General features: G+C 39.2%; 2 protein-coding genes across 7 annotated transcripts in view; one reads left to right on the forward strand and one right to left on the reverse strand.

Annotated features, from left to right (window-relative positions):
• Nucleotides 1-25054, reverse strand: part of C1H17orf80 (chromosome 1 C17orf80 homolog) — a 71616-nt gene that overhangs the window by 2377 nt on the left and 44185 nt on the right. For 2 of the 4 annotated variants that reach the window (XM_053707065.1, XM_053707055.1), the window contains exons 2-4: nt 15539-16645; nt 6757-6867; nt 4229-4602 (exon numbers count right to left, since the gene is read on the reverse strand). In XM_053707065.1, coding sequence (XP_053563040.1) covers nt 4358-4602; nt 6757-6867; nt 15539-16643 — 1461 coding nt within the window. In that variant the 5' untranslated portion in view covers nt 16644-16645 and the 3' untranslated portion in view covers nt 4229-4357. Of the gene's footprint in view, nt 1-4228; nt 4603-6756; nt 6868-15538; nt 16646-20647; nt 20797-25054 lie in introns of those variants that run through there. The other 2 variants (XM_053707069.1, XM_053707047.1) reach the window with 2 other exon arrangements.
• The window catches only part of FAM104A (family with sequence similarity 104 member A), a 72802-nt gene continuing 68595 nt past the window's right edge, over nt 20848-25054 (forward strand). Inside the window, exon 1 of one of the 3 annotated variants that reach the window (XM_053707094.1) lies at nt 20848-20988. The gene's annotated coding sequence lies outside the window, so the exon portion shown is untranslated. Of the gene's footprint in view, nt 20989-21538; nt 21807-21839; nt 22075-25054 lie in introns of those variants that run through there. The other 2 variants (XM_053707079.1, XM_053707086.1) reach the window with 2 other exon arrangements.

Below are 25054 nucleotides of genomic sequence, written 5' to 3' on the forward strand. Positions count from 1 at the left end.
TGCAGTGCCCTGCGCTTCCTTCACACTCCACTCGGGGTTATGATGCGTTATATATTTTTCCACGAGGAAAAAAAAAAAAGAGGGGGCATTGCTAGAGGAGTTGCTATTCTAAAAGGTTCCTGCATGTTACTGAGAATCTCAGTTTCAGATGGAATTGGTACCTTTGGCATTCCCTATATTCACAAGACGGTGTTGTGGCCAAATGGTTAGCAAGCCTGGCTTGAAAACTTGGACGACATTCCCTAGGGGGGAAGGAGTAGTTTCAACTAAATCACTACGTGAACTTCTATACCCTTAGAGTATAGTCTTATGGACACAATTTAGTAATGGGACACACACCAGGGTTTACAATGGCAACCATATGTGCACTTGGCTACCGTCAGCGTGGCAGAATATTGATTTGATGCGTTGTCGAATGCTATTAAGTCAGTAGCTTTTCTGGATAAAATCCAGGACTGGAAAAAAATTCCTTTATTTAAATTTCTTCTCTTCCAGTTATCAAACTGGGAGAATAGGTGGCTCTGTTCCAGCTCTTGGAACCTTATGGTTAGGGCCTTGTTTTACGGATATATGCTCTAAAACTAAGCTTTTGGTGATTCCTTGCCAGGAGCAGACATTGTTGGGACCTGGCTTGACGAAAATGATAAAAAAAAAATAAAAAAAATAACATAGCCTGCTGTTGAATCAAAGACAGCATGGAGAACATGCCCCGGTCCGGGATTGGTTCTTGTCGGGGGCTGACTTTCTGTTTTCGCTTAAGTTTGGTTTCGAGCTCAAATGTTTTCCTCTCAGAGGCAGGCTCTGCTTTCAAGGTTGTCTGAAGATCAGACAAAAGGAGAGACGTCCTTCCACTACGTAGGAGACCTCTCAGACCTGGGAGTGATTGTTTCAGTTCTAATACTGGTACAGGATCTGGGGGTTTTTTTTTATACCGATCTACATATAAAGTGCCCAACCATAGCGTAGAGTGTCACAAAAAATAAGACATACTTACCCCAGGACACTCCTCTACATATAGCAGATAGCCAAACCAGTACTGAAACGAGACTCGGTAGAGGTAATGGTATATAAGAGTATATCGTCGATCTGAAAAGGGAGGTAGGAGAAGAAATCTCTACGACCGATAACAGAGAACCTATGAAATAGATCCCCTAGAGGTAGACCATTGTATTCAAATAGGTAATACTCTCAAATGGGAGAAGGCATCCGTGATCCTCCTCGCTTCTGCGTGGCCTCGCAGGATTTGGTATGCCGATCTGGTGGACATGTCATCTCTGCCACCTTGGACACTTTCGTTGAGGAAGGACCTTCTTATTCAGGGTCCCTTCTTCCACCCACATCTAGTTTCTCTGAAGCTGACTGTTTGAAAATTGGACGCTTGATCCTATACAAGCGAGTTTTCTCTGATTCGGTCATAGATACCTTGATTCAGGCATGTAAGCCTGTAACTAGGAAGATTTACCATAAGATAGGGCTTAAATATCTTTATTGGTGTGATTCCAAGGGTTACTCATGGAGTAGAGGTAGGATTCCCAGGATTTTGTCTTTTCTCCAGGAAGGATTGGAGAAGGGTTTATCAGCGAGTTTCCTAAAGGGTCAGATCTCTGCTTTATCTATTTTGTTACACAAGCGTCTGGCAGATGTTCAATCCTTTTGTCAGGCTCTGATTAGAGTCTGGCCTGTGTTTCAACCAATTGCTCCTCAATGGCGTTTAAACCTATGCATTCCATAGATATTAAGTTGTTATCTTGGAAAGTTTTATTTCTTGTTGCCATTTCTTCTGCTCAAGGAGTGTCTGAGCTTTAGGCATTACAATATGATTCACCTTACCTTATTTTTCATTCGAATAAGGTGGTGTTATGTACTAAACTTGGTTTTCTTCCTAAAGTTGTTTCAGACAAGAACATTAATCAGGAGATTGTTGTTCCTTCCTTGTGCCCTAATCCTTCTTCTCAGAAGGAACGCCTGCTACACAATTTGGACGTAGTCCGTGCTTTAAAGTTTTACTTACAGGCGACCAAGGACTTTCGTCAATCGTCTTCTTTATTTGTCATTTTTTCAGGGAAACGTAAGGGTCAGAAAGCTACGGCTACCTCTCTTTCTTTTTGGCTGAAGAGTATCATCCGTTTTGCATATGAGACTGCTGGACAGCAGCCTCCTGAAAAAAGTACGGCTCATTCCACTAGGGCTGTTGCTTCCTCCATGGGCATTCAAAAAAAAACTTGGTCCTCTCTTCATACTTTTTCTAAATTTTACAAATTTGATACTTTTGCCTCGGCTGTTTTTGGGAGAAAAGTGGTGCCTTCCGTTTAGGTTCCCTGTCTTGTCCCTCCCTTTTCATCCGTGTACTATAGCTTTGGTATTGTATCCCACAAGTAAGGATGAAATCCGTGGACTCATTGTGTCTTTAAAAAGAAAAGAAAATTTATGCTTACCTGATAAATTATTATTTATTTGTTAAAACTTCAGACACCTCTACACCTCGGCTTTTCCTTTCTCTTCCTAACTTCGGTCGAATGACTGGAGTGGGAGGGAAGGGAGGAGCTACGTATACAGCTCTGCTGTGGTGCTCTTTGCCTCCTCCTGCTGACCAGGAGGCGTAATCCCACAAGTAAGGATGAAATCCGTGGACTCATCGTGTCTAAAAAGAAACAAATTTATCAGGTAAGCATACATTTTCTTTTTTTTTTTTACCATGTTAATGATCACTTCTTCCTACTACTCCCTCATTTATGTCTTTCCTATTTATTAGGATATAACATGGATATGTCTATTTGGCTCTCTAAAACCTATCGCCTAGATTTAGAGTTTGGCGTCCTAACGCTGCTTTTTACCGCCCGCTGGTATTTAGAGTCAGGCAGGAAAGGGTCTACCACTCACTTTATTTCTGCGACTCGAGGCTACCGCAGATCCCCTTACGTCAATTGCGTATCCTATCATTTCAACTGTAGGCAATTACTAACCAATTAGCAGTGAAGCAATTAGGCAGAAAGGAATAGGAGGTTGCTATTGACCACCGCTTGTTCTTCAAAAGTACATTTTGTTTAGCTAAATATCTTCAACTCTTCACACAAGCTTGTTTGTAAAGGAAAAGGAATGCAGATATGGGTATGTGTTGTGTGTACCTCAATTCCAGTCCATTAGAAAACACATTTACCCTGTGGATATCCTGAGAATTTGCACTATTAAAGGAATATGACACCCAAAAACTTTATTTTGTGATTCACACAGATAATACAATTTTTTTAAAAAAGTTTCCAATTTAATTCTATTATCAAATGTGCTTTGTTCCTGTTACTCTTTGTTTAAGAGATACCTAGGTAGGTGTCTGGAGCACTACATGACAGGAAGTAGTGCAGCCATTCAGTGCTCTTGAATATGGATAACATTCTTGCAAAACGGCTGCAATATAATGCTCACGTGCACGCTCCTGAGCTTACATCTCTGTTTTTTTTAACAAAAGATACCAAGAGAACAAAGAAAATTTGATAATAGAAATAAATTAGAAAGTTTTTTTTTTGCTCTATCTGAATCATGAAAGAAAAGTTTTGGGTTTCATATCCCTTTAACTTTACTATATTAAGAGAATTTGAAGGGGCAGTGTACTGCCATTTGTTACCAATGGTCTATGTTACTTACAGAAGTGTATAGTTAACAAACTGTTTTTTTACCTTTTTATTTTGTCATTTGAAACAGCTGATTTTGCCTACTGTATCCTCAACTACAATGAACATTTTAGTAACTTAAAGGCACAGTGTAATTGATTTTTCTTTGTTTAAAAATATAATGTCCTTTCTACTAATTCCCCAGCTTTGCACAACCAACATTATTATATTAATATACTTTATAACCTCTCAAGCTCTGTCTCTTTTTAAGCCCATGCAGGCCGCCTCTAATCTCGCTAGATTTTATTAGCTTTTCACAGCCAGACAGTGCTAGTTCACATGTGCCATATAGAAAGCATTGTGTGCACTCCTGTGGAGTTATGTAGGTACCAGCACGAATTGGCTAAAATGCAAGTCTGTCCAAAAATCTGAAATAAGGGGCAGTCTGCAGAGGCTTAGATACAAGATAATCACACAGGTAAAATGTACATTAATATAACCATGTTGGTTATGCAAAACTGGGGAATGGGTAATAAAGGAATTATCTTTTTAAACAACAATCATTTTCAAGTAGACTGTCCTTTAAAAATGAGACCAAGGGGTGACAAAAGGATACTAAAATGTTAATTTTCAATTGTTGTCATTATTTATTGGTTATTAATTTGTTTTAAAATTCTTGTGACTTGGCTGATATGTTATTCTATAGCAGCACAACAGAAATGTCTTGTAATTACAAGCTGTTTACTGTCCCTTTAAGAGGGACTCCTGTTCTGTGCACATGAGTGAGAGGTAGTGAATAAGATGCTACTGGAGGGACCTCTTAGGTCATTTTGCCCTTGTCTGTTCCGTAGAAGGAGAAGGATGTGCCCTTCTGTCTTACTGATATGATTGTAGTTCCATCCGTAACTGAGGACACAGTATCCAAACAGCACCATAGCCAGGCCCCCCATGCCACCTCTCCGCACATTGATGTATTTCTCATAATAACGTCCCCAGGCTGCCATGTAAAGAGAATTTAAAGGACAGTCAAGTCAAAATTAAAAACTTTCATGATTCAGACAGCGAATGCAATTTTAAACAACCTTCCAATTTACATTTATCAAAAAATTTGCTTTGCTCGTTAGGTTTAGCTTTCAACAAAGAATACCAATCTAGGCTCATATGCTTATTTCTAACCCTTGAACGCCACCTATCTCAGTGCATTTTTACAGTTTTTCACAGCTAGACAACTCTAGTTCATGTGTGCCGTATACATAACATTGTGCTCACTCCTGTGGAGTTATTCAGCACTGGTTGACTATGTAATGCAAGTCTGTCAAAAGAACTGAAATAAGGGGACAGTCTGCAGAGGCTTATATACAAATAATCACAGAGTTAAAGGGATACTAAACTCAATTTTTTTTCTTTCTTTCTTTATTCAGATAGAACATGCAATTTTAAAGTGAATGTAATTTTTTTTCTATTTAGTTAAACATACTTGCTCCCAATATTAGATATATGCAAAAACCGCAATAAATATTTTTGAATATTATGAATAATGTTTAAAATTTAATTTCAACTTAGCTCCGTTATTGCACTTTAACGCCTCCCAACCGTCTTCTTCCTGTATTTCACCCGATTTACACTGCATCATTTCTATATATTACGCCCACTCAATGACGTTTTTGTCCTGCTCGTTCACGAGCAGTGCTGACATCTGCGCATGCGTTTTCAATCTCGCCGACAAAACGCGCATGCGTATAGCAAAAAATAACGCTCGTAACCGCAATTAGCTCCGGTCTTAGAATAAATGAAAGCATTTCAGTATTGCGCATGCGCAAATCGCGGACATGCATCGAGTACGCTATGTCATCGTTTAGTTCACGCATGCACAGTTAAAGCAAATGACGTAGCGAACAACCGGCCTGACGCCCCGAGGGTGAAAAAAATATTCAGAAAACGATGTGTCAATCATTACAGAAATGTGGGACCAAAATGGCAGGCGGAGGAATCGGTGATAGGTATAAGAAATTAAAACCTTTATATTTACTTTTCGAAGGAGATTACAGAAAAATGATAAATTAAACTAACATTTATTTTTGCTATTAAACAATTTGATCAGTTATTCCGTTGACTTTACATGCACTTTAAGTAACTTTCTAGTTTATAGCGCTTGCTTATTGATGACTACATTTAGCCAACCAATAAGCAAGCGTAACCCTGGTTCTGAACTAAAAATGGGCCGACTCCTAAGCTTTACATTACTGCTTTTCAAATAAAGATAGCTAAAAAGAATGAAGACAAATTGATAATAGGAGTACATTAGAAAGTTGCTTAAAATTGCATGCTCTCTGTGAATCATGAAAGAAAAATTTTGGATTTAGTATCCCTTTAAAAAGTATACCTGTGCTAGACCAACTGCGCTAAAGCCAAAGTTTCATTAGGAATAATTTTTAATAAAAAAAATATATATACTGGGGAGCGGGTAAAAAAGGGATTGTCTATAGTTTTAAACAAAAAATCTGGTGTATACTGTCCCCTTAAGTTTAAGGTGTAGATTGCTATAATGGATACCCAACACATAACATTACAGTTCTCTATGAAATTCTGGTGTGAACAAATCTAAGCTGTCAAATCAGTTTGTTTGTAAAAGTCTCTGACTATTAAAGAACAGAGGAAAAGGGTTTTTTTTTTTTTTACCTTTAGCTACTATGGTATTTTAACCTCTTAAAGGCACACTGTTTTTTTCTTTCATGATTCAGCCAGAGCATGCAATTTTAAGTAACTTTCTAATTTACTCCTATTATCAATTTTTCTTTGTTTTCTTGCTATCTTTGTTTTAAAAGCAGGAATGTAAAGCTTAGCAGCCAGCCCATTTTAGGTTCAGCACCATGGATAGCGCTTGCTTATTGGAGGCTGACATTTAGCCACCAATAAGCAAGCATAACTCAGGTTCTCAACCAAAAATGGGCCGGCTCCTATGCATCATATTCCTGCTTTTTAAATAAAGATAGCAAGAGAACAAAGAAAAAATCATAATAGGAGTAAATTAGAAAGCTGTTTAACATTGCATGCTCTATCTGAATCATGAAAGAAAAAAATTGGGTTTAGTGTCCCTTTAATGACAGACAACTGGGAAAGGGATAAAAGGCGTGAACATTTTCTTATTTACCTTTTTGCACTATTCTTGGGAATGTTTTAGCTGATAGTCTGTGCTTTGCTAGCCAAGAAGGCAACTCTCCAAGTCTTGTGTCCATTAGAGACCTGGCTTCCAGAGGAACATCTGTGGAGTAAAAAGTGTATATTTACAGAATAAACTTGTAAAGTTTAAAAACATTGTTGAAGAGGAGACCATGTGCCTGATATTCCCCAAAATAACTAAAAAATAAATCTCATTATATACAGTATGTATAAAAAAAACATAATTGCCCTTTAAATGTTTGCAATCTGAAAATGGTCTTCACTGAAGGACACTCCTCAGTTGTTATATATTATAAACCAATATCTCTGGTGCCCAAGGGTTTAAAGGGACAAAAAAAGTCCTTATACTTAATAACTTTTCACTGCCTTCCAAGCATGTGTTTGTGTAAAACTTGTGATTCAGAATATGCAATTATAAACAAATAACCAATTCAATTTGACTATCTGTAGCCTTTGTTGATGACCATACCTAGGCAGGCTCAGGACAGGAGCAGCAATACACTAATTGGAGATAGATGCAGATAGGTGTTGGCACATATGTCCCTCTTGTCATTGGCTCACCCAATTTGTTTAGCTAGCTCCTAGTAGTGGATCACTGCTCATTCAACAAAGGATGCCAAGAGAATGAAGCAAATTTGATAATAGAAACAAATTGGAAAGGTGTATGCTCTATCTGAATCATGAAAGAAAAATCTGTGATTTCATATCCTTTTAAGACCCGATAAATAATACATAGGAAAGTGCATTTGAAGGGCAGTGGAAAGCCTGGAGGCAGCAGAACCTCTTCAGGAGAATCTTAGGCTTAGGAATCAGTACCCTTTAAATTGTGTGCTACTAAATATATATATAATAAGAATACTTTCTGACCTTTTTTTTAACAGCTAAGCAATAATATCGCAAAACTTACAGTACAGAAGTGATCGAGCATGATCAGAAGCATGGTGTATACTTGTATCAATTTTTTGCCACTGTAAGCATAAGCTTGTTTTTGTACCCAACTTCTAGGCACATTATGTCCATAACACGGTATATGTAACCAAACAAATAAAGGGACATGTCCTAATTCATTACAGCATGCATTTTATATATACAGTATATATAATTATTTAAAAGTAAAAAGAACATTTTCTCCTAAGTGAAGAACATAGGATATTTCAAAGTATATAACTTGGAAGGGCTCTACTGGGACTTCAAATGTGATCTGGTTTTATGGTCAGATGAAACCATAATAGAGCTTTTTGGCAATAAACACCAAAGGAGGATTTGGTGCACACAGATAGGTAGCCATATGGAAAAGTACATAATGTCCACGGTTAAAGGGATACTGAACCCAAATTTTTTCTTTCGTGATTCAGATAGAGCATGCAATTTTAAGCAACTTTCAAATTTACTCCTATTATCAAATTTTCTTCATTCTCTTGGTATTTTTATTTGAAAAGCAAGAATGTAAGTTTAGATGCCGGACCATTTTTGGTGAACAACCTGGGTTGTTCTTGATGATTGGTGGATAAATTCACCCACCAATAAACAAGTTCTGTCCAGGGTGTGAACTAAAAATCAGCTGGCTCCTTAGCTTAGATGCCTTCTTTCTTTTTAAAGACCCGATGAGTCCACGGATCATCTTCATTACTTATGGGATATTCACCTCCTGGTCAGCAGGAGGAGGCAAAGAGCACCACAGCAGAGCTGTTAAATAGCTCCTCCCGTCCCTCCCACCCCAGTCATTCTCTTTGCCTACGTTAGTGATAGGAAGAGGTAAAGTGAGGTGTTAGAATAGATTCTTCAATCAAGAGTTTTTTTATTTTTAAAGTAGTGCAAGATTGTGCTGCTTTGTTCTAGGGTGTAGCCGTAGTCCATATCAGTCTCTTCAGTAGAGCTCTTGGTGGCTTTAGAGCAATGGGAACTGGTGGGACATAATTCTCACTGCACCTCCCATACATTTATGCTGCTCTTATCCTGATGGCCTAAGCAAGTCTAACTCAGGCCTTATCATTTTCCACAGGGCTATAGGAGGGATAGGACCTCTTGAAGCTGTTGGGCTGTCCTGCTGTCAGACAGCATTAAGGTAAGTGCAGACTTTTTATTCTGGGGGATAAATACAGACTCAGAGGAAAAGTGGGCACCTTTACTACATATAAGGCTCAGAAATGGAGCCTTTGATATGGGACTTCAGGCTCTCTATGTATGGAGGGTGTTTTTTATGGCAGCTTACGTACAGGCACTGGGCTGGGAGTTAAGCTTTGTCACTATCAGTTTTATTTTATGAAAAGAAAGCCGGTCGGGTTGTGTATATGTTAACGCCCACGATGGGCAGGGCTATTATTTTGCGCGCTTCAGACTTCCTTAGAGGAGAGCCATATTTCGCTGCGCAGTTTTCAACTAGTCTGGTATCCGGAGACGTTCCAGTTTAGCTGTGGGGCGACTCTGCTCTCAAACTAGCAAGGACAGTTGAAGTTTAAGCATCGCTCTAGAACCGCATGGTTTTTCAAGCAGAACAAGCAAGCGGTTGTTAGCGCTCTAGACGCTCTGGGACATTGCAGTGAGACCGGTCGGCAGGTAGGCGCCTTAGCAGAGCTGCTGAGGCGTAGAGGTGTCTGACTGTTGTGAAAAAATGTTTATCTAGAGATACGTCTTATTTTAAGCAGGAAAATAGTTTACATTTAAAATTTAAAGGCATAGTATCTTGTTAGATATTCAAAATGTATAGGTATTCTGTTTAAATTTTGCTTTTCATTTTGCAAACACACTTTTTTTCCTGAAGTTTTAAACTTTTAAAAAAAAAATTTACTTTTTTTTTTTATTACATTATTTTCTGTTCTTTAATATGGATTTAGAAGCTGTGCAAAATGTTACTTGCGCCATGTGTTTGGATGCCAATGTGAAACCACCAATTCATTTTGTCCCTCATGCATTGAGAGAAAATTTTTCATGAACAAAATTTTTCAAAAGCGGATGCTTCTCAGGAGTCTGATGAGATTCAGAGTATGCCGCAGCTTTCTCCCCAAGCGTCCCAATCTTTAACGCCCGCACAAGCAGTGCCCTGTACTTCTACTATAGCACCTGCTGGAGTAACCTTTAAAGACATAGCTGCACTTATGTCTTCCACAATTTCTGATGCGTTGTCTGCTTTTCCTATGCTACAAGGCAAACATAAGAGGAAAGACAACCATGTGGTCAGTGAGGTTTCTGATGCCATGGTGGCAGTCTCGGATGTACCCTCCCAGGGAACTGAGATGGAGGGTATAGAGGTTCTATCGGAAGGCGAAATTTCAGACTCAGAGAGTTCCTTACCTTTGACTGATTCAGAGGTTGTCTCTTTCAGGTTTAAACTAGAGCACCTCCGCCTGTTACTCAGGGAGGTTTTGGTTACTTTAGACGACTGTGATTCCACAGTAGTGGTCGCTCCTGCAAAGTCGAGTAAATTGGACGAAGTTCCTTCTTACTCAGATGTTTTCCCGGTGCCTAAACGAGCTTCAGAGATTGTTTCTAAGGAATTGGAGAGACCGGGTATTCCCTTCTCTCCTTCTCCTATTTTCAAAAAGATGTTTTCGCTGTCAGGGAAGCTTGGCAAACGGTTCCTAAGGTGGAAGGGGCTATTTCCACCTTAGCCAAGCAAACTACTATTCCTATTGAGGATAGTTGTGCTTTTAAAGACCCCATGGAGGGTCTACTTAAAAAGATTTATGTTCATCAAGGTCTGCTATTGCTGCCGGCTGCGTGTATTGCTACTGTCACTAGTGTGGCAGCTTATTGGTTTGATGCTCTGTCCGAGTCTCTTAAGACTGAGACTTCTTTAGAGGAGATCCAAGATAGGATTAAAGCTCTGAAGTTAGCCAATGATTTTATTACGGATGCCTCTCTGCAAATTACTAAATTGGCAGCTAAGAGTTCAGGGTTCTCTATCCTAGCCCGCAGAGCCTTATGGTTAAAACCTTGGTCTGCGCATGTGTCATCCAAGTCTAAGCTTCTAGCAATTCCTTACAAGGGAAAGACCTTGTTTGGACCTTGCCTGAAGGAAATTATCTCTGATATCACGGGAGGTAAGGGTCATCTCCTTCCTCAGGATAAGAGAAGTAAACAAAAAGGACGACAAAGTAATTTTTGTTCCTTTCGAAATTTCAAGGGAAATTCTTTCTCTTCCTCCTCTAAACAGGAAGGAAACTATTCGCAATCTAAGCCTACTTGGAGACCCAACCAGTCTTGGAACAAGGGTAAACAATCCAAGAAGCCTACTGCTGAATCCAAAACAGCATGAAGGGCATGCCCCCGATCCGGAACCGGATCTAGTAGGGGGCAGAATTTCTTTCTTTGTTCAGGCTTGGGTGCGGGACGTTCAGGATCCCTGGGCTATAAAAATAGTGTCTCAGGGATACAAACTGGAGTTCAAAAATTTTCCTCCTCGAGGAAGACTTCTTCTTTCAAGATTATCTGCAAACCAGATAAAAAGAGAGGCGTTCTTATATTGTGTAAGAGACCTCTCCTCCCTGGGAGTAATTATTCCTGTTCCTGTACAGGAACACGGGCAGGGTTTTTATTCAAATCTGTTTGTAGTTCCCAAAAAGGAGGGAACTTTCAGACCTATCTTAGACCTCAAGAGTCTAAACAAGTTTCTCAGTTCCATCATTTAAGATAGAAGGGTCAATTTATGACGACAGTGGACTTAAAGGATGCATATCTACATGTTCCTATCCACAGAGATCATCACAAGTTCCTAAGGTTTGCCTTTCTGGACAAACACTTTCAGTTCGTGGCTCTTCCTTTCGGTCTGGCCACGGCACCCAGAATTTTCACAAAGGTTCTGGGGTCTCTGCTGGCAGTTCTAAGACCGGGGGGCATTGCGGTGGGACCTTATCTGGACGATATTCTAATCCAGGCACCATCTTGTCAACAAGCAAGGTCTCATACCGAAATTGTGCTATCTTTCCTAAGAACTCACGGGTGGAAGGTAAATCTGGAAAAGACTTCCTTAATCCCGAAGACAAGGGTGTTTTTCTTGGGAACTCTATAATCGATTCTAAAATCTATGAGGATTTTTCTGACAGAGGTCAGGAAATCAAAGATTCTAGATACCTGTCAAGCCCTTCAGTCCAATCCTCAGCCGTCAGTGGCTCAGTGCATGGAAGTAATCAGACTGATGGTGGCGGCAATGGACATCATACTGTTTGCTCGGGTTCACCTCAGGCCTCTGCAGTTAATCATGCTCAGGCAGTGGAATGTAGATTATGCAGATTTGTCTCCTCGAATAACCCTGGAACAGGAGACGAGGGACTTTCTTTAATGGTGGTTGTCTCTGGGTCATCTATCCTAGGGAACCTGCTAATGCAGACCTTCCTGGGTGATTGTGACAACAGACGCCAGCCTTTTAGGCTCAGGGAGTGTGGACTCAGGCAGAGTCTGTTCTTCCTATAAACATCCTGGAACTAAGAGCGATCTTCAATGCTCTTCTGGCCTGGCCTGAGTTGGCTTCGGCCCGGTTTATCAGATTCCAGACGGACAACATCACGTCAGTGGCTTACATCAATCATCAGGGAGGAACGAGGAGTTCCTTAGCGACGACCAAGGTAGCCAAGATAATCCGGTGGGCGGAGACTCACTCTTTCCATCTGTCAGTGATCCACATCCCAGGGGTGGACAACTGGGAGGCGGACTTTCTGAGCAGGCAGACCTTTCATCCGGGAGAATGGGAACTCCATCCGGAAATGTTCTCCAACCTGATTCTCAAATGGGGTCGGCCGGAGTTAGATCTCATGGCATCTCGTCAGAATGCCAAGCTCCTGAGATACGGGTAGAGGTCCAGGGATCCCCAGGCGGAACTGATAGATGCTCTGGCGGTTCCTTGGTCCTTCAATCTGGCATACCTATTCCCTCCGTTTGCGCTTCTTCCTCGGGTCATTGCTCGAATCAAGCAGGAGAGGGCACCGGTGATCCTCATTGCACCTGCTTGGCCTCGCAGTATTTGGTATGCAGATCTGGTGGACATGTCATCCCTGCCACCTTGGAGACTTCTGTTGAGGAAGAACCTTCTCATTCAAGGGCCCTTCCTTCACCCAAATCTAGTTTCTCTGAAGCTGACTGCTTGGAGATTGAACGCTTAATCCTATCCAAGCGGGGTTTTTCCTGATTCGGTCAGAGACCATGATTCAGGCTCGTAAGCCTGTAACTTGAAAGATTTACCATAAGATATGGCGTAAATATCTCTATTGGTGTGAATCCAAGGGCTACTCATGGAGTAGAGTTAGGATTCCCAGAATTTTGTCTTTTCTCCAAGAAGGTTTGAAGAAGGGTTTGTCGACAAGTTCCCTAAAGGGTCAAATCTCTGCCTTATCTATTTTGTTACACAAACGTCTGGCAGTTGTCCCAGATGTACAATCATTTTGTCAGGCCGTAGTTAGGATCAGGCCTGTGTTCAAACCAGTTACTCCTCCATGGAGTCTGAATTTAGTTCTCAAAGTTCTTCAAGGGGCTCCGTTTGAGCCTATGCATTCCTTAGATATTAAATTGTTATCTTGGAAAGTTTTATTTCTTGTTGCTATTTCTTCAGCTCGTAGAGTGCCTGAACTCTCGGCGTTGCAATACACTTCGCCTTACCTTATTTTCCATTCAGATAAGGTAGTTTTATGGACTAAACTAGGTTTTCTTCCTAATCAGGAGATTTTTGTTCCTTCCTTGTGTCCTAATCCTTCTTCTCATAAAGAACGCCTTCTGCACAATTTGGACGTGGTCCGTGCTTTAAAATTTTACTTACAAGCGACTAAGGACTTTTGTCAGTCCTCTTCTTTGTTTGTAATTTTCTCTGGAAAACGTAGGGGTTAGAAAGCTACGGCTACCTCTCTTTCTTTTTGGCTGAAGAGTATCATCCGCTTTGCATATGAGACTGCTGGACAGCAGCCTCCTGAGAGTGTTAAGGCTCATTCCACTAGGGCTGTTGCTTCTTCATGGGCATTAAAAAATGAAGATTCTTTTAGGTTCCCTGTCTTGTCCCTCTCGTATCATCTGTGTCCTCTAGCTTGGGTATTGTATCCCATAAGTAATGAAGATGATCCGTGGACTCATCGTGTCTTTAAAAAGAAAAGAAAATGTATGCTTACCTGATAAATTTGTTTCTTTTTAGACACGATGAGTCCACGGCCCGCCCTGTTCTTTTAAGACAGGTTGTTATTTTTTGTAAACTTCAGACACCTCTGCACCTTTGGATTTTCCTTTCTCTTCCTAACTTTGGTCGAATGACTGGAGTGGGAGGGAAGGGAGGAGCTATTTAACAGCTCTGCTGTGGTGCTCTTTGCCTCCTCCTGCTGACCAGCAGGTGAATATCCCATAAGTAATGAAGATGATCCGTGGACTCATTGTGTCTAAAAAGAAACAAATTTATCAGGTAAGCATACATTTTCTTTTTTCAAATAAAGATAGCAAAATAACAAAAATTGATAATAGGAGTAAATTAGATAGTTGCTTAAAATTGCATGCTCTATCTGAATCACAAAGTAAAAAATTTGGGTTCAGTGTCCCTTTAAATAATGTGGTGGATCTTTAATATTTTGGGGCTGTTTTTCAGCCAGACGACCTGGACATTTTGTTAGGATACATGGCATTATGGACGCTATAAAATATCAACAGATATTAAATGAACAAAGTATACAGTATCTCACAAAAGTGAGTACACCCCTCACATTTTTGTAAATATTGTATTATATATTTTCATGTGACAACACTGAAGAAATGACACTTTGCTACAATGTAAAGTAGTGAGTGAACAACCTGTATCAGAGTGTAAATTTGCAGTCCCCTCAAAATAACTCAACACACAGCCATTAATGTCTAAACCGTTGGCAACAAAAGTGAGTACACCCCTAAGTGGAAATGTCCAAATTGGGCCCAAAGTGTCAATATTTTGTGTGGCCACCATTATTTTTCAGCACTGCCTTAACCCTCTTTGGCATGGAGTTCACCAGAGCTTCACAGGTTGCCACTGGAGTCCTCTTCCACTCCTCCATGACGACATCACGGAGCTGATGGATGTTAGAGACCTTGCGCTCCCTCACCTTCCATTTGAGGATGCCCCACAGATGCTCAATAGGGTTTAGGTCTGGAGACATGCTTGGCCAGTCAATCACCTTTACCCTCAGCTTCTTTAGCAAGGCAGTGGTCGTCTTGGAGGTGTGTTTGGGGTCGTTATCATTATGACTTTACTGTCCCTTTAATATGAGAGATATTTAGCTTGGTCACAATCTTCATTTAAAGTATAGGGTGTGCTAAAGGCATGTTGGCTGTGATAAACCTTTTCTGGTTTTACCATGGACTTGTAATATAAATTTGCTTGCTAATTTTAGCACGGTACAATAATATTGATATTGTGCCCCGTGCTAGCATTAATGTGCCACAGTAAGTTAGAGTAAGTAATGCAAAAAAAAAATACATGCTCTAATGCAGTGTTTATCAACAGCGGCCCTCAAGTACCCCTAACAGGCCAGGTTTTATTATAGCTGGACTAGAGCACAGGGGAAATAACCAGCTGATGAGTGAGAGCAGGTTAGTAACCAGGGTTACTGATCAGCTGATTATTTCACATGCGCTCTTGTTCGGCGATAAAAAAAAATGCTGGCCTGTTGGGTGTACATGAGGACCGCGGTTGAAAAACACTGCTCTAATAAATATTTAATGACGACTTAACACCTGGCAGTAATGCTATTCAATGCAATAACCATTAAAGGAATACAGAAATGTTTCAATTTAACTTATCTGCACATTTCGTTTACCTGACAGAGGTATTCCGGAGGTGTCAGATTCAATGACTCGCCTCTCAAGGTCCTTCAAATCAAGCTTCCCTGGTAAAAGGCGCAAGCTTAAATAATTGGTATATAGTTCAGGTATCCACTGGAACCCCTGTGAACAGACCCCTTTGTCATATGGAGGCCGTGATGGGGAAACCTGATTAGTAACTGAATGATTTTCAGGGGAGGACATTTTAACCTCATCCATGTTATTCTTGTTGTGGATATCAGAACAACCTTGTATACATTCTATATAGCCTTTAGCAAGAGGAATGTTACATGTCCTAGAAGTAGATCCAAATATTTGAGATGTGTTTGTATTGAAAAGACGGATATCTGAAAACTGCTGATGTTTCTCAAACAGACAATCTTTGATATGGTCCCAGACTACGGTTTTACTGGCATTCCATCTATCTTCCCTAGCACATGATTCATTTCGAGAGATTTTAAAAGGTTTGTCTATGTCTGTTGCAACAATTGCTGTAATAGGCTGGAACATCCCTTGATGGTCCTGCAATATTTTATCTGCTCTAATAATTTCTTTATTATCCAGAACAAGTTCTTGGGCATCTGTGTTGACTGGAGAATTTGGCAGAATGGGAGTTTTTGGTGCTGCCACTGTTTGAAGCTTCTCAGGTTGTTTTAAGATCACATTGGAGCCAGTTAATATATTAGCTAATGAGTTCTTTGTTGAATGGTCTCTCAAATCTTGAGCTGAATACACCTTATTTATTATGTTGCGCTGTTGATCTGTTGCTGTGAACTGTGGAATATTTATTATAGTTTTGTTCATTTTTACACTTACTGGAGGTGATTTCTTGTCCTCCAGGACAAACTTTTTAGGCTGTCTATTGCCCTTTCCTGTTCCCACATTGCTCCTCTCTCCTAGTTCCTGGTCTACATGTATGTTTTTCTTTGACTTCGTCTTTTTACCAGTCGGCGGGCTAAAAATTGCCTCATTTTTTTTGCGGTCAGGAGCAAGTTCCTTTTTGTTACTTGCGGCTTTGCAGTGGGGTAAATGTGACTTCAGCCTCTTAAACGATTTCCCACAGAACGGACAGAGTTCTAGGGTGGATGAAGCATCCTTCATTTCTGGAACATATGCAAATGGACAGAGCAACAATTTAACAATAGATGATAAAAAGCTTAAATGGATGAATTCTATTTTTGAATAGAAACATATTTACAATATACATGCTTTTAGTAAAATTAGTGTTAGCATTTTCCTCTGCATCTGAAGCACAGCTAGATATCCTCAGTGCACCAGCATTTTAAAGTAATGGTAAATCCTAGCGTTTGTGAAACGCTAGGATTTACCATTGGAACAAATAAAGGGGACTTTGAGTCATGAAGTATAAAATACTTCATGATCTAAGTTCCTTTATTTGTTTTAAGCGTTTGCCGCACTGAGCTGCTCAGGCAGCCCATGGCAGAACGCTATTTTGCTGTGAGGTGATATTTCCACCTCTTATAGACTGAACGTCCCCTTTATTTGTTCCAATGGTAAATCCTAGCATTTCACAAACGCTAGGATTTACCATCACTTTAAGCACACAGCTGCCAGTGTAGATTGTATCATGTCAGTAATGATGCCAACGAGCCATTAGCATATGATACAGGCACTTTATGCTCTTTGAGCAAGTGCTGTGTTGGAAATACTGTAGCCTGATGCAGAAGGGTCCACAGGTATTTCTACTGGATTACATTTCAAGAAAATGGTATTGCCAGTGGTGGCATCTTACTCTCAGCTTAGGAAAGTTTACTCTTTAAAACTTGGTCACACAGACTCCCTTGGGCTAAAAGTCCCAACTTGAAATATGTTGCCTTTAGGTGTCTGCAAATCCTCTTGTTTAAAAACATTTAAAGGGATAAATGTTGAAATTGAGATGTACACGAGTGCATTTAAAAACTGATATAAAATACAATATACATGTTTGTGAAAACAAAATACTCTTGTATAAATGATTGTGTCTATGGCAAGCTGCTTTTAAAGAGATAAACCACATGCACATCCATTCTCCCTTGCTTGCATGCTCAGCACTCCTATGACATCACATGTGACACTTGTATCATGTGTTGCACAGCAAATGTGCGTGCATGTGTTTTTACGGCCACATGAACCGTTGGTTGCACTCTTAATGACAGTTTGCACTAAAGCAATAACTTTTAAAAGAAGCACTTTTGTAAATTCACGCATACTGCAAAAATACTTCTGATTTCTGACAACAATCGAAATATACTGTTGTGTATTTCAAATTTACTTTTTTAAATGTCTCTTCCATTTCCTCATAAATACTATCTCCTAAAAGAGGCATTTATTTTTGGTAAATGTTAGTATTGTTAAATACATTTTATGTTTGTGTGTGTATACTTCTATCTATACTACTACTATAACGCCACACACTTTACAAAGAACATAACAGGTGACATAGTGTGAATTAATTTTAAATGTTATGGCACTGGAATTCTTCACTTACCAAGTTGCCTATAACTTTATGTTTCATTCTACTTTTCTTTTTATCTCACTCAGGACCCGATGATCAAAAGTTTGCCACCAAAAATGGGCTATCCCTGCAAGTGGGGGAGCTGTCTTCCATAGAAATGAGAGCTCTCTGCTATGTAAAAGTGCGTAATGGAGGACGAAGTATACAGGGAGAACCCGGCGTATGTTTAACCCCTTAACGACCATGACTTATTGACTTATCCTGTCGCTTGTCATTAAAGGGACACTAAACCCATTTTTTTTTCTTTCATGATTCAGATAGAGCATGCAATTTTAAGCAACTTTCTAATTTACTTCTACTTTCTTCATTCTCGTGCTATCTTTATTTGTAAAAGATGGCATCTAAGCTAAGGAGCCAGACAATTTTTGGTTCAGTACCATGAACAGCACTTATTTATTGGTTCTGTCCAATCAGCAAGGACAACCCAGGCTGTTCACCACAAATTGGTCGGCATCTAAACTTACATTCTTGCTTTTCAAATAAAGATACCAAGAGAATTAAGAAAAATTGATAATAGGAGTAAATTAGAAAGTTGCTTAAAATTGCAAGCTCTATCTGAATCATGAAAGAAAAAAATTTGGGTTCAGTGTCTCTCTCCAAGTCCGCACTATTAGGGCCTCCATCCCTCCTGCAAGCCTCCTAAAATAGCGTGGTTTTGCCGCCAAACAAGCCCCATTAAAAGACCAGGGACGTACAGGGTACATGGCTAGTCGTTAAGGGGTTAAACTTTAATATTATGCCTAATAGAAAATATGCTTTTCAGTGCACTGTACCTTAAAATTGCTATTTTCATATATATAGTTTTTCCTTTCAGAGTAATTAGCGGTTTGAGTATTTTAATAAAAGCTCACCAACTTTTAATTTGTGAGAAAAAACAGTGAGAACTGCAGGGTGGAAATGTTTAGATAATAACGCTTGGATTTGTGTTTTGTACTTATAAGTACAAATTTCCCTTTAGCGAGACACCCTATTTTCAGGGTTAAAACCCTGGCATTAAAGAAATCCACCAGGGAAATAGAAGTACTGGTGAGCATTATTAATGAATTGAGCCAGACCAGAAACCTTTAGATTGAGCCCTAGGTGCTAACAAGAGCCAGTTTAAATAGGAAAGATGATTCACTGACTTTGCAGTACTTTGGGTCTTTGTGACAGGGACAGAAATTGTAGACAGTTCTAACTGAATGACAAGTTAACTCATTCGCTGCCACAGAGAAATGCAATACATTTTTTTTATTTATTTATATAAATTATTTGTAGCTGTTTCTAACTTCCAGATGGTTACAAAAATAACTATATATATATTTTTTAAATAATTTTATTTCATCCCTCTGCCAGCCACTTGAGTGACTGAATATGCAGAAATTATTTTTAAGTCTGAATTTAAAGAAATTATTTGAAGAATTATATTGTAATCTTTCTGAGCAGAAGGGTTAAATTTCATTGACCTTAAAGCTATGTATTTTTAGTGATATAGAATATAATGATCTGTTAGCTATAGGCTTACCAGAAGTCCCACTTTTACTGGGATTGTCCCGGTTTGGAGGCGCTGTCCCAGTGTCCCACCCAGTTTTTCATTCTGTCCCAGTAGTGTTGCCACCTCCAGGTTTCAAATCATGTGTCTGGGTTTCAGCCCACCTGAAACCCAGACACATTATTCAAAATGACTAGACTGTGACTCTCCAGCATAGATGGATGCTGGTACTTTGTTACATACAGCCCTACGTAGCTTAACGTTCATGCCCTTCAAAGTTTACATTTAGTAATACAGGCTGAGTGAGCAGCATAGGTTTTTTTATTTTGTAGTACTACTTGGTTTATTTTTCTAAGAATTTAACACCCCCGACCCCTGGTGACATTGCCGGTAATACATCTTTAGGGGAATCATATGGGTATGACTAGGAAGTACAGACAGGCAGGATTTTTGGCCTGGATCTTGCTTTACTTCATGCAGGATAGCTTTTTGGCATCTTCCTGCATTATGGTATAGAGTAGCCACTTAAACAGCTTTAGCAGGTATGTGTTTCTTTTTTACTTTCATTCAATGTTGTATTTATGCCTTATCAGTATTTGACTCTGTTCCTTAATTAGACACATAAAACACATATTACACTGCAGATATTAAATTGTGAAATTGATAAATATGAAAGTGATAATTATGCTTGATGTTTGGCATTATTTAGAATCTGAGATTTAGATTAATGATTTATTTGCCATGACAACGTAATGGTGCCTTTTTCACTAGGGGGCGGTGTTATGGTCTATTTAAACTGTGTGATTCACTTGTTTGACTGAGGAAGGGTAGAGTATCCACAAAACATTACACACATAAAAGCTACCCCCCTTGACCACGCTCCTGACCACACCCCCACTGGCACCGCACCAGGTGGTCCCAGTTTCACCTCTAAAAATTATGGTAAGCCTAGTTAGCTATGCTTATTTTTATATATAATGTTGTGATATACACTATAATTTTATCGCACACCCCACAAACAGATATTAGTTTTTACACACAAATTCCCTTTTACCCGTGTCCTCTATCCCAAAATACACGCAGCAGAAAGTCCCATCCACATGTACCCAGTAGCCATACCTCAGGCAAATTACGTCAACACACAGCTCAAGAATGACAGCATCCTTGCATTCTGATTGGTTCACATACAACTGGTGTTCCCCTCATGCTGGCAGGGGCAGCATCACAGCTCTAATTTGGTGTAGGTAGGAGGGGAAATGTATGGTGTGCTTAAACGCCATCTTGGTACAGGCACCGTTGTGTTTCCATGATCCCCATTTATAATTTCTGAATTGTGATTAGATTTGCTTCCTTCTATTTATTAGTGGGTTAAAATGTATTTTCTGCACAATTGTTTAAACTTTATTCTCAAGCACGTTTGTATTTTTCAGTAGCCTGTTAGACACACACCAGCACCAAAAGTAAGTAGTTAAAAGTAAAACGATTTAACAATCCTAATTGCTCGCCAGTGGAGTCCTAAATAACTTATTAGTCGTTTATGCTTAGGCTTTATCAACTTTTAATTTAATAGCATGTTTTTTGGTCATACATGCTATCTTTTATTTGCCCTTAATTTTCCCACGTATAGTGTTTACCAAAACTGAGCTTATTATACTAATAACCTTATTGTTCGATAATGTGCATTCTATAAATCTGTATGCAAAACACGTTGATATAAAGTTTTTGTTGCTAAAAAAATACAAGTAAACTGGTTTATGTTTTGCTTTAATTATGAAAAGTAGGTCATATTCTGTTTAAAAAAATAATCTAGGTACAGATATGCTGTACATGCATGAATATGAGTAAAATATAACATTATTACCGAAACTTTATGTCAATAAGAGACCTGACTTTTGCCATCACGGACGTTAATATCCTAGGTAATTATTTGTGGTTCAGAACGCTTGCCTAATGCCCTTAACCAATATGGTTGCGACCAAAATCAAATATGGCGTCAGTTGGACGATTTTTTTTTTTGTGCGGTGACGTAATAGGCCTGTATCCGGCGAAAGCCTCGGATTCAGAGGTTTGAGCTGGCCTAATCGCCTCTCCTGCTGAGGAAGAGCATGAGCTGGATAAAGGGTACCCGGGGCCGAAGCCTCGGGGTGAGAAAGGGGCAGCGGCAAGAGTCAGGAAGGCAGAGGAGGTGAGAGACACCCCTGCCCAGCGAGAGACGCGGTCTGTGGTACTGTGCTACAGAGGGGAACTAAGACTACAAAAAACCTCTGGCAGTGAGCAGGTGAGAGAGAACTAAAGAGACTAGGTTATTGTATGAGATCCGTATGCTAGTGAGTGAGGTACCTATGAGATGTGGAGACATAACGAATACACTGGGGTAACGAAAGACGGTATTTCAAGTGGCTCTAAACCCTAAAGCAGTACCGCTAGAAGCTGCGTTACACCAGGGGAAGCGTAAAACAAACCCGCCTGATAAGGCTGCGATTTATGTAATTGTACAAAAGAGCGGTCGGTATGGCTCCTGATTGGTTGTAATCGCCTGTTGTCAGGTAAGAAAAAAGCCTAGGGGCGGCCAGCGTGGAAAGGATATATGCGAAAAAGGGCTGACAATTCAGGTCTCGGTCTGGGACATACACTGATGTCACAAGTTGTTTTTAGTGCAAAAGTTTGAGTTTGGGGCCGTGTTACAGAGCGAGATACATACAAACTGGACTTAGGCAGCTACCTAAAAAAAAGATTCCTACGGACTGAAGTAGATTGACCGAGAGATAGACAGGATACCTAAATTTTGTGAGACACATGCAACTGATTGCTAGTTGACTGCTGAACGTTGAGTGGGTGACAGGTACTATACATGGCAAGAGGTCTACACAGATTACTGGTACTGCTAGACTGTTGGGTGGTCTGTTCACATCATGGCAAGAAACTGGACCATTTGCTTCTTTAATCAATGTATATGGGTAGTAGAGGGGCCACTGATAATTACCAATACTAAAGACCTAACTAATATTAGAATAAAAGTCACCTACATATAGACATAATATATATTGTGGATTTGTGTGTTTACATGGCTGGAAATTTCCACTGGTTCAAATTTGACATTTACCTATCTGTAACTCAGAGACTGGAGACCAATGAAACAGCAAGAGGGATGACCAGCTGTTATCCAGGGGAGCCATTGCTCATCCAGAGACAGCTATGTACTGTGCTAGCCAGAAACAGGGACATACAGATTACTCTAAGCAGATGTGAACACATGAAAGGACAGTATTCTGAGTAAATTGTGACACATCACTCAAAGGGGCGTGTTAGGCTCAGTATGTTAGAGAGAGAACAGAAAGAGAGGAAGATGTCTGACAAGTGTCATGTAAATTAATAAAATAGGATCCAAAAGCAAAATCACCTGTATTTGAGTATACATATGTAGACTAGTATGTCTGTATATTGGGTATTTTTTCTGTCTATATATATATATTCTCAAAACTGTCTTCTTCATAGCAAAAATGTTAAAATAAACATACAGAGTTGAGTCCTTAAATTGACTTAAACCAAAATGTTTATTTCAAGCTTCAAATGGCGCATATAATTTTAATCAACTTTTTGACTTCTATTATCAAATTTCCTTCATTCTCTTGGTATCCTTTGTTTGAAAGAGCAGAAATGCACTACCGGGAGCTAGCTGAATGTATCAGGTGAGCCAGTGATCGACCTAGTGCATTGCTGTTCCTGAGCCTATCTATGTATGCATTTCAACTAAGGATCCCAAGAGAATAAAGCAAATGGGATAATAGAAGTAAATTGGAAATTGTGTAAAATTGTATGTTCTATCTTAATCATGAGTTTAATTTTGTCTGTACTGTTCATTTAATCCAATTGTTTCCCAGCAAATGTAATCTATGTACACAGAATCAACCCCTTATAAAGTTTCAAGAAGCTCAATGAATATAAAATATTTTGGAGTGGGATAAATCTCCTCCGTTAGAGAGAGAACAGAAAGCGAAGAAGATGACTGACAAGTGTCATGTAAATTAAGGGATAAATCTGTGCACGGACCTAAGTGTGAGACTCAAGGAAGAACATGTTGTGATGTAAAATGTCATGGCAGAAAATGCAGCATGTCTGCAGAAAGAACAGGACACATAGGAACTGTTAAGCTTTGCAGCGCTGCTCCAGATCAGACTGTATTCTTCAAGCTCTTCACTGTGTAAATTTTCCTTATTACAGTGCAGCCAAAGCAAAACGCTGTTTGAGGAAAACACTGAAATGTAGAGCAGTGCTGTGAAACATAAGCGCATTTATTGATTTCTGGCTTCTTTTCAATCCCGCCCCTAGCCTTTCCCGGTATTCAAAGCTGTGACTCCTGAATCTGACGTTCTTGTGAACACTGCACCTTTTTTTTTATTACTACTTTTTTTACTACTACATTTTTACCATATAATTATGTGATGTTAGACCAAGAGTAAAAGAAATGATTCAATAGATATTTAAAAAAAAAAAATTATCTGCAGCTAATTTGCAATGCAATTACTGCTGCAATATATTAGAAAGCTTTAAAAATAGCTTTATTCTCCAGTTAATCAACACATTGCAATTTAACTGGTGTTTTAGTGTAACTGCCTAATTTAAAATTAATTAATTTCAAAATGACCTGCAGAAATAATTTTCAGTATAAAATTCTCATTGCAGAATGTGAGAAGTTCTGCCTCTGGGAGTGTTAGGCGGGAGGGGCAAGCTGTAAGAATGAAAGTGAAACCCACATTTTTTTCTTTCATGGTTCAGATAGAGCATGCAATTTTAAGCAACATTCTAATTTACTCCTATTATCAAATTTTCTTCGTTCTCTTGGTATCTTTATTTGAAAAGCAGGAATGTAAGCTTAGGAGCCGGACCATTTGCTTGCTGATTGGTGGCTACATTTTATACATGATTATTTTTCTTTAGTTATTTAAAAATATTTAAATTTTTATTGATGTAATGATTATTTTTCTTTTGTATAGCTGAAAAGTTGCTCAAATATGAAAGATCAACCTGTTTATCTGGAAATAGTTCACCTCCCAATAATTTCATAATTATCTATATATGTATTTTTAATGGTAAATAAACAAATCCAGTATTTTTTTTTTTTTTTTTTTTTTTTTTTATATATATATAACTGAAAAAATAGGAAAAATTTTATTCAAAAAATGAAAACTTTATGTAGAAAACCATGTTTTAAAGGGACAGTCTAGTCAAAATTAAACTTTCGTGATTCAGATAGGGCATGCGTTTAAACAACTTTACAATTTACTTTTAGCATCAAATTTACTTTGCTTATTTGGTATTCTTTGTTGAAAGCTAAACATAGGTTGACTCATATGCTAATTTTTAAGGCCTTGAAGGCCAGCCTCTTATCTCAGTGCATTTTGACAGTTTTTCTCAGCTAGACAGTACTAGTTCATGTGTGCCATATAGATAACACTGTGCTCACCCACGTGGAGTTATTTGAGTCAGCACTGATTGGCTAAAGTGCTAGTCTGTCAAAAGAACTGA

The sequence above is a fragment of the Bombina bombina genome, chromosome 1, assembly GCF_027579735.1.
Source record: "Bombina bombina isolate aBomBom1 chromosome 1, aBomBom1.pri, whole genome shotgun sequence".
Taxonomy (NCBI): Eukaryota; Metazoa; Chordata; class Amphibia; order Anura; family Bombinatoridae; genus Bombina; species Bombina bombina.